General features: G+C 46.8%; 1 protein-coding gene across 1 annotated transcript in view; it reads right to left on the bottom strand.

The window, feature by feature from the left end:
• Window positions 1–2,593: 2,593 nt before the first annotated feature.
• The window catches only part of GPR83 (G protein-coupled receptor 83), an 8,497-nt gene continuing 838 nt past the window's right edge, over window positions 2,594–10,252 (bottom strand). Inside the window, exons 2-4 of the mRNA XM_015410285.1 lie at window positions 7,639–7,764; window positions 5,863–5,996; window positions 2,594–3,209 (exon numbers count right to left, since the gene is read on the bottom strand). Of these exons, the coding sequence (XP_015265771.1) occupies window positions 2,594–3,209; window positions 5,863–5,996; window positions 7,639–7,764 (876 nt within the window). The remainder of the gene's footprint in view (window positions 3,210–5,862; window positions 5,997–7,638; window positions 7,765–10,252) is intronic.

Below are 10,252 nucleotides of genomic sequence, written 5' to 3'. Positions count from 1 at the left end.
AAGATATCAGCTCTCCCCTTCCGTTTGTTTGTTTGTTTATTTCATATCCCACCCAGGGCTCAAGCAGGTTACATCATATTTCAATAAATACAGTAAATTCTAAAACACAATATAAACATTTAAAACCAGTACTTACAGCTTACAGTCGAGAGATTCTGGCCCATTGATGCAGATGGATATGGCTGGTTGTTGGTGGGTGGGTGGCAGCCACCTCAGGGAGGCCATAGATGGGCCTCAGCCAGAGGCCTGGCGGAAGAGCTCCATCTTGCAGGCCCTGCAGAATTGAAGAAGATCCCGCAGGGCCACGATCTCAATAGGGAGCGTGTTCCACCAGGCAGGTGGCAGGGCTGAAAAGGCCCTGGCTCTAGTCGAGGCTAGGCAGACGTACTTTGGGCCAGGGACCACCAGGAGATATTGTTAGAGCATTGTTCCCAGAATCTTCTGGCATTTAGATTACTTTTCTTTCACCACATTGGTAAAGTAATTCTGGGGATGTTTCTTCACCTTTCTCACATGCCAGAGGGAATTTTTTCCAGAAAGACCTTTAAGAAGAACCGTGCATTAATTACTAAGGCAGCAAAAGCGAGCCAGATTGCTGAGAAATTAACATTCTCCTGAGAGGAAAAATCAGTGCATGGAGTAGCTTGGCGATCGCTTTCCAGTGAAAGATGGGATAGATTAATGCAGTAAAAAAAAAAAAAAATTAAAGCAGCCAGAAGCGAAAAGAACTGTTTGTGTAAACTGCCTCATAAGTTGTATCAAGGACTGGCAGTTCCATCTTAAAAGAACAGCAGGAAAACTAATCTTGAAGGATGATGTAAATGTCAGTCCTTCAGAGCAAATTCCCACTTGGAATACTAATCTGGAGCATATGGGCAGGACTGGCTGAACCATTACGCCCTGTAAACTACAGCCTTATTCAGTTGCCGTCGCCCATTTTACAGGAGCATCTTCATAAACTCCTGAATACCACAAACAGCTTTAAAAGGGGATTAGATAGATTCATGGAGAATAAGTCTGTGGCTACTAGCCATGGTGACTGAAGGGAACCTCCACATTCAGAGGCAGTCAATCTCTGAATCCCAGAGCCAGGAAGCAACATCAGGGGAAGGCCTCGGCCTCCATGCCCTGTTGTTGGCCCTCTAGAGGAACTGGTTGGCCCCTGTGTGAGACAGGATGCTGGACTAGATGGACCACGGGTCTGATCCAGCAGGGCTCTTATGTTCTTATATGACTCACAGACCCAGTCTGGCGTGAGCATCTCACCTTGAATGAGCCCTTCCACTCTTCAGGGCAGCAAAGGATACTTTGCTTAGAAGTAAAATGGGGGGGAATAGTTGGGCCTTTTTCAGTTGATAGTCTTGGTTCTGTGAAAGTCTGTACCCAAGGAGACCTATCTACCCCCAACCTGATACTTACTCTTAAACTTTCCAGGCAACACTATTTTCCACAGCACAAAATATTGCAAGAAAAGACAAATGTTGACAAATGTCTCTTGCCTTGAAAACCCTACAGGGTTGCCATGAGTCAGTTGTGACTTGAGAACACTTTCCACCACCAAGGGCCAGTTTGGTACAGTGGTTAGGAGTGCAGACTCTAATCTGGAAGAACCGGGTTTGATTCCCCACTCCCCCATGTGCAGCTGCTGGTGTGACCTTGGGTCAGTTACAAGTACTTTCAGAGCTGTTCTCTCACGAGCAGTTCTCGAGAGAGCTCTCTCAGCCCCACCTACCTCACAGGGTGTTTGTTGTGGGGAGGGGAAGGGAAAGGAGACTGTAAGCTGCTCTGAGACTCCTTCAGGTAATGAAGAGCAGAGTATACATCCAATCTCTTCTTCTCTTCAGTTCATACAACAATGCCTTGAAAAGGACAGAGTAGCAACTGAGCAGAGAAAAAAATTAGCAGCCTTCTTTAAATAGATTGCATGACACGTGTAGAAATGTGAAGGGAAAAAATATATTTATTGCATGTAAATACACTGCATGACAACAGCCTAAAGGAGTACACAACAAATTGAAGCACTTTAGTTCATTAGTATTTGCACTCAGTTGTATAAAACGAGAAGCAGCTCTTGGAAACAAAGGCAAGCAAAGCTTATTACATAACCGAACAAGCAGACATGTGAACTTAGGCAGATCATGAGAAGGAGGGCAGGCATGGCTGCATCTGTGCTTAGTTCTTGTGGCCCTTTCTTACATGCGCAGGGAAATGCCAATTGCCACTTTGGGGTTAGGAAGCAATTTTTCTCCAGGGTAGTTTGGCTGAAGATCCTGGAGATTTTTTGCTATTTTTTGTTATCTGGGGTCAGGAAGCAATTTTTCTCCAGGCTAGTTTGGCTGAAGATCCTGGAGATTTTTTGTTATCTTCTGGGCATGGGTCACTGGAGTGTGGGAGGGAGATATTTGTGAATTACCTGCATTGTGCAGGGGGTTGGACTAGATGACCCTGGAGGTCCCTCCCAACTCTACGATTCTGTGATTTCCCCGGGGAGGACAACTGAACCGGGAGGTAATTTTCTCTCTTACTCCCGTACTAGGGTCACACACAATCCTACCTGCTAAGGGCCACGCAATTGCTTACTCGGCCACAACATTCAACTCATAGCGACTATAGGCTCAACAGACGTCAGGTCAGTTTTCCCTGACTGGAACTGGGGTGCCGATAGGCCGTGGGAGTCCTGTGACCCCTTGGAGTTGCTATTGTCTCGCCAGGCTGTTCTGTAGGACAGGGCAGTCGAAGGAGGCGGCCCTGGGCCCCGGACCTTCCGGCACAGACTGAGGCAATTCTTCAGCTCTGTCCTGAAATTCTCATTGAGCCAGCAGTAAATGAAAGGGTTGCAGCAGGTGCTGCTCATGGCAAGCCAGTGGAAAGCAAAATAGAGCGCGTTGTTGCTGCCGATGACTTGGCTGGAGAGGAGGACGACGTAGCAGTTCAAGGGGAACCAGCAGACCGCAAAAATGACCACCACCAGTATCAGCATCTTAATGGTCGTCTTCTTCTTCCGCTGGAGGGTGAAGTATTGCTCGACGGTCATGTCCCCAACGGCGTTGCGGAGCCAGACTCTCTTGGCAACGCTCATGTACGTGACCAAGATAATGACGAGGGGCAGGATGTAGAGCAGAATGAACGTCGCCAGGTCCAGGTACTTCCAGAAGAGGTCAGCCGGTTCAGGGAAATCCGGGAGGCACAAGGATCGGGTGACTTCCTCACTGCAGTTGGGGGGGGGGGGGACAGGAATGAACACGGTGAATTCGGGGATTCGGTTACCGTAATAAGAGGGTCGTAATGGCAGGGGCTGCATGCAGAAATTACTATCCACTGTTTAAACCATGGCTTATTTAATTTTAAACTTGACTTTAAAAGGACAGATTGTTTTATAAAATCTAGACCCAGAATATGAAGTGTTGTGACTGACAATTATTCATAAATGAACATGTCCCTTGAGCAGAGTGTGGAGTCTGGCATAACTCTCCAGAGAAAGAAACTGAATGTAACTAACTAAACCATGAAATAGTCTATAAAGGATTATGCCAGTGCTTACATACAAGCCTTACGAACAAGCACCAAGCCTTTTACATGCTGTACCACTACGTTGAGGAATTGTTTTGAGGCAATTGGGCTCCATCTACAATTTATTATTAATACTGGGCACTGGGCCTCATTGTTCTTGTTCTTGTGGAGGAAGATAAAAATACCTCTTGATAAAGGTTGTTCTCCGAAAGTCTGAATCATCCATCGAACTACCGTTGAGTAAAGCAGTATAGTGACTTGTCACCTTATTGTGCCTCCTTTGGAGTATTTATGGACATTTGATAAGTGTCTTATGTTTGCTAAGACTATTTATGTGGGTTTAATATTTATTTCTGACTGGAATTGCTTTACTTTTGATGTTTACTTTCTAATGCTGACTTTGTAATATTGGGCATACCTCTTTGCATGTTGTGATTTATGATACATTACTTTTGTAATATTGTGCATACCTGTGCATACATGTTGTGATTTATGATATATTGAAATTCTCTTATATTGCTTGGCTTGGAATTTTTTTTTTTTGTCTTTGGGGAGTGTATCCTGTTAGCTATATAGGAACCAATGGAGGCTGCCATTAGATGAAAAGACTAATTCAATTTCTTGCCATTTCTCAAATGAATAATTTTAAGATTATCTCCCAAGAATTAGGCCTGGCAGCTCTGACTTGGGAGATTTCGGAGAAGCTCTGACTTCCTGGAGATTTGGGGTTGGTGCCTCCTGGCACCAGAATCTGGAGAAGGAGGGGAGCCGTGGCTCAGTGGTAGATAATCTGTGTGTCTTTCAGAAGGTCCCAGGTTCAATCCCCGGCATCTCAAGTGAAAAGGACCAGGCAGGAGGTGATGTGAAAGACCTTTCCCTGCCTGAGCTGAGACCCTGGTGAGCCCCTGCCGGTCTGAGTAGGCAACACTGCCTTTGATGGCCCAAAGGTCTGATTCAGTGAAAGGCAGCTTCAGGTGTTTGCCTCGATGGGGATGTGATAAGCAAAGCTGTCATTTCTGATCTTGGTCGTCTGGACAAACAAAGGTTGAGTCCAGTAGCACCTTAAGACCAACTAAACTTAATTCTGGGTATAAGCTTTGTTGCTCTTAAAGGTACCACTGGACTCAAACTTTTTTCTGCTGCTTCAGACCAGCACGGCTACCCCCACCTGAATCTATCTTCACGGAGATCGACATTTCTGGGAGAACTCCAAGCTCCACCATGTGGTTGGTAACCCTAGCGGGAATTAACCATCAATCCATGTGGAGCATTTGATGATAAATCAAATCAAATCATATACCCAGATTAGCCTACCAGATATCAACGATGGATGGCAATGTGTTCATACACCCCAGGGTAGATTGCTGCTTGCATCTTTTCCTGCCTCCAAACAGAACCCTTGAGATGCTGTCTCTTGCACTGACTACCCCACTGCTGACTAATCCTCACTCTATGCATAGCATGTATACTATTAACTGGTTGCAATAAAAAGGCAACCAGTGTATGCATGGGGGGGGGGGACTAGGGCAAGCCAGGTCTCCTCCACCTTGCTCCTAGGACAAGGGTTTAGGAGGCCCCATTGGCTTGCCACACTGTCTTTACAGATGCCAACAGAACAAACTATTAGCTGTTCTACATCCTGCCTGGGGGAAGAGTGGTTAAAATGAAAATTTGCTGCCAGAGGATGTCGTGATGGCTGCAGGAATAAACAGCTTTAAAGGAGGATTAGATAGGTTCGTGGAGGATAAATCTATCAATGGCTACTAGCCATGGTGACTGAGGGGAACCTCCACATTCAGAGGCACTAAGCCTCTGAATCTCAGCCAGGAGGCAACATCAGGGGAAGGCCTTCCTCTTCATGCCCTGTTTTTGGCCCTCCAGAGGACCTGGTTGGCCACTGTGTGAGAGAGGATGCTGACTAGATGGACCACTGGGCTGATCCAGCAGGTCTCTTCTTATGTTCTTATGAAGGCCTCGGCCTCTATACCCTGTTGCTGGACCTCCAGAGGAACTGGTTGGCCACTGTGTGAGAGAGGATGGTGGACTAGATGGACCCCTGGTCTGATCCAGCAGGGCTCTTCTAACGTTCTTATGAAGGCCTGAGGCTCTATGCCCTGTTGCTGGACCTCCAGAGGAACTGGTTGGCCACTGTGTGAGACAGGATGCTGGACTAAATGGACCACTGCTCTGATCCAGTAGGGTTCTTCTGATGTTCTTGTGAGGGAAAGGCTGATAAGAGAGCATTCAGGGTAAAACCAGACTTCAGTCTGAAATGTCCCCCCCCCGCTGTTTCTACCAATTGCTGGTGAAAAGATCCAGACGTCTTTGCCGAAAGGAAGTCAGCACCCTCACCTGTATTCAAACGTGAACAACTTCTGATGGATGGCATGTGGGAGGGAGAAGCAGGCGGCCGTGATCCATATGATGCCAATAGAAATGAGACCTTTGGTGGTGGAGACCCGAGGTTTAAGGGGATGCATGACCACCTGTAGGGAAGCCGTTTAACACAATTACTCATAAAGTAACCATTTGTTTTTAACTTCATGCACAAAAGAGTGCAGAATTTGCTTTTAATTTGGAAAAAAGCAACTATCAACAAACAACCTCCCTTGCTGAAGGAAGGGAAGCCATGAGTCATGGGAAGACATTCCTGGCAGTTGCCCAATGTCTCCTCCATGGTCCTAGTGCCTACCATTTTCTGTCCTGCACCTTTCTATCCCCACCCTTCCCTTCCAAGGAGTGCAGGGTGGTGCAAAATGGTTCTCTTCTCCTACATTTTATCTTCACAATAACCCTCATGAGGTAGGTTAGGCTGAGTGTGTGATGGCTCAAAGCCACCCAGGGGAACTTAATGCCTGAGTTGGATTTGAACCCAGGTCTACCAAATTCCTACCCATATACTGACCCAGAGGTCCCTCCAAATTATTCTTTTGGGTGCTCACTGACACCTTTTCTGGTGCCTGCCAAGTCTTTTTAGAAAGATGGTGTGTACAGGTGGAAGAGGATTCTGGTGCCTGCCAAGTCTTTTTAGAAAGATGGTGTGTCCAGGTGGAAGAGGAAGAAGGTGGATTTATACCCTGCCCTTCACTACGCGAAGGAATTCGCAGAGCAGCTTACAATCTCCTTTCCCTTCCCCTCCCCACAACAGACCCACTGTGAGATAGGTGGGGCTGAGAAAGCTCTTTTGAGAACTGCTCTGAAAGAACTTGTGACTCACCCAAAGTCACACCAGCTGGCTTCATGTGGAGGAGTGTGGAATCGAACCCGGTTCTCCCAGATTAGAGTCCGCGCTCTTAACCACTATACCAAACTCAAGGTGGGGCTTTCACCCAGCAAACTGGCTCTCAAGGTGGTGCTTTTGCCCAGCACAGCTTCTGATAGGCTTTCCAGTTTAAAATAACACTGCTTCGGTGGCTGCTGCCACCACAGTGTCAGTATAATTCTGTCTCTAACTCCTCTTTCCCCTCTTCTCCCCTGCTCTTGGACTTCCTCTGGAGGTGGGTAGCCCTGTCTTCTGTGGCAGCCATGTTATGGGTGTACCCACCAGTATGTCAGAATTCCAAAGATACCCACAGGCTCAAAAAAGCTTGAGGGCTCCTGCTCTCCATACTGGCTCTCCAACTCAGGAGAGGAAGAGGCCGAGCGAACAGGTCTTCTGGTGTGTCAGCTGAGTGTCTTCTGCCTTTCTTCCATGGCCTCCCACTACTCTAGGCCTCAGAAATGAGAGAAAGTCACTTATGACTTTTACATCCTGTGTATTTCCTCCATCACGGAAACACGAAGATGGCTTCCACAGGAGTCCTAGAAGGTCTCCAATCCAGACCCAGACCAGCTGGAAGATGGCAGCATCATCTATGCTTCAACCATCAATTCATGAGTCCACATGGGGCCTGTGGCACAACATCCCCAGATCCCACAACCCAAGACACAGATAGGATTTTCACGGGGCTGGGGTGGGGGTTTGAATGAGAATGACGTAGGTGTGAGATATTGAGCCCTTTTGTGATGAGGCCCTTTGAATCGTAAGTGCTGGCTCATTTCTCACAGAGAAAAACTTGTCTGGGAAAGATGCTTTCGGAAGAAAACCAAAACCTACCCATTGCCGTCCACCATAAAGGAAGACCTCACCTGGTGCCTGTCGACCGCAATGGCTGTCAGGGTGAAGGCCGACACGTGGAGGGAGCAGTACTGTGCGAAGCGGCTGACGTGGCACATCCCCTTCCCAAATATCCACGTACTGTTTACGAAGCGAGCCTGAGGAGAACAATTCAGCCCAGATCTCATTTAGCTCTCCACAGTCCCCGTAAAGTTCTTATTGGCCCCTGCCGAGCACTTGGGCTCTCTCAGCCACTTCCAAACCAAATGGATTTTTGTTCTTAAATCTGCATGTGACAAAGTCCACCGTAAAATTCTCCCCAGCTCTGTTTCACCCATAATTCTTTTAAGTTTTTGTCAATTAACAGAAAGGGGAAGGAGTCCATTGCGAAAATGGGACTCTGACTGATTTGGGTTCACTTTTGCGTATAGGTTGCATTTCTGTTTAAGAACAATGACTAGATGGTTAGACTTGTGCTTGACTTTCTCATTTCACAAATACCAGAAGTCGACAATGAGCCTGAACCAAACTTTCTCACCCCTGGATTAACCATATGACATCCTAATTCATCCAAATGACACCAGGACCCTGCGGGATCCTCTGCAATTCTAGAGGGCCTGTAAGGCAGAGATGCTCTGCCAGTCTTTTGGTTGAGGGCAGTAACGGTTTCTTCCCTGGCTGGCACCCTCCCTTCCCTCCTGCCCTCTTCTGTATTTCTGTCCTGAGTTCCCTCTCCCCTTGCCCAGAAAATGACCAGGTAGTCCAGAATTGGGTTAAAAAATTTACAGGATGCCATCTTGGACTTTTATTCTGGTTTCTTTCCTTTTTTAAAAACCAAATTGTATATTTAATTTTAATGTTGTATATCTTTATGGCATTATGCCCCTTTTGTACATCACCCAAAGTCTGTTGTAAGCTGGGATAGGGCCATTAAGAAGAAGAGGAGATTGGATTTATACCCCACCCTTCACTACCCAAAGGAGTCTCAGAGCGGCTAACAAACTCCTCTCCCTTCCCCTCCCCACAACAGACACCCTATGAGCAGTGCTCTCTCTAAGCTGTGGAGTCTCCTGAGGAAAAATTCTACTTTGTGAGCTACTGGCATGAAAGTTGTGAGCGAGCAATTTGGCTACTGCATAGATGAGTTTGCTCTGGAGCCCTCCTTCCTGAACTAAGACAAAGAATGTGTGAGCTGGAGGCTAAAAATCGCTGACTCAGCTTAGAGGGAACACTGCCTGTGAGGTAGGTGGGGCTGAGAGAGCTCTTGACAGAAACTGCTCTTTTTCAAGAACAGCTCTTATCAAAGCTACGGCTTGCCCAAGGTCATCCAGCCGGGTGCAAGTGGAGGAGTGGGGAATCAAACCCGGTTCTCCCAGATTAGAGTCCGCGCACTTAACCACTACACCAAACTGGCTCTGATTAATAAACTGAATAAATAATAATAATTTTAAAAACTTTCCTACTTTTCTCCGAAGACTTGAGGTGGCCACCACATGCTGAGAGGTGAAACTACCAATTACACCACCTGTCTCACATGCATGGGCCAAACCGAAAATTCTTAACTCCCCCCCCCCATACAAGGTGTAGCAGGGATTAGAGTGTTGGGTGAGGATCAGACCCAAGTTCGAACCCCTGCTCTGCCATGGAAGCTGGCTGGGTGACCTTGGGCCAGTCACACTCTCTCAGCCTAACCTGCCTCACAGGGTTGCTGTGAGGATAAAATGGAGGAAAGGAGAATGATGGAAGCTGCTTTGAGTCCCCACTGAGGACAGTATAAATGAAGGAAATAAATAAATAAATTACACCCAGTCTTTCAAGAAAATCTTCCAAGTATTTCCTAAAAGTTGAGACTAATGGTGCCCTCCTAACCTGCTGTGGCAGACTACCTTATAAGTCCTAGGAGAAGTATGTGGATTAGAACCCCATGACTAAGGGCTGGCTGGAAAAACATCATTGGTTCAGGGGGCCATAAGGAAATGGGTCCTTTAGGTAGGTGGGTCCCTGATTGTGAAGCACCCAGCATCAAACCCAGAAACAAATAAAAAACCAGCACAAATGTTTGAAAACAAATGCAATGTATTCAAGAGAGGCTCTCTCCAATTAAAAGGTGGACAGTCTCATTTTGCACTCATTGAAGCTGCCAACTTGTCTTTAAGGGCAGCCCCACGTAGAGTGTTTTACAGTAGTCCAATCAAACACTAGAAAAATAAGCTAATGGTCGTGCTGAAGCCTTGTATGGCCTCTTTGCACTGGGTGTTGATCAAGCAATACGCCACTCTATTCAATAGATGGACATTGACTCAAAAATGAGAAACTCCTGCTGAATTTAACTTTCTAAGGGCCTTCCTCATTTGGCCTATACATTTTTATCCTGTGCTTCTTCTGAGCAGCTGAGCACAACATACATGTACCTCCCCTCATCAATTTGACTTTCACAACAATCCTGTGAGGTTGATCAGTCTCAGAGAGTGTGACTGGTCCGCAGTCAGATAGGCCCTGGAACCCCAGCATCCCATGTCCTCATGTGACATACTAACCCCTACACCACACTGCCCTTTCTGAGAATGTGAACCCAAACCACCTTGATCCCCTGCACAGAGACCTTTACAACCATCTCCCTCAACCTCTGAGTAACTTACAAAAACC

The sequence above is a fragment of the Gekko japonicus genome, unplaced genomic scaffold (assembly GCF_001447785.1).
Source record: "Gekko japonicus isolate JY-2015 unplaced genomic scaffold, Gekko_japonicus_V1.1 scaffold1306, whole genome shotgun sequence".
Lineage (NCBI taxonomy): Eukaryota > Metazoa > Chordata > Lepidosauria > Squamata > Gekkonidae > Gekko > Gekko japonicus.
This window is presented reverse-complemented; position numbering and strand designations above follow the sequence as displayed.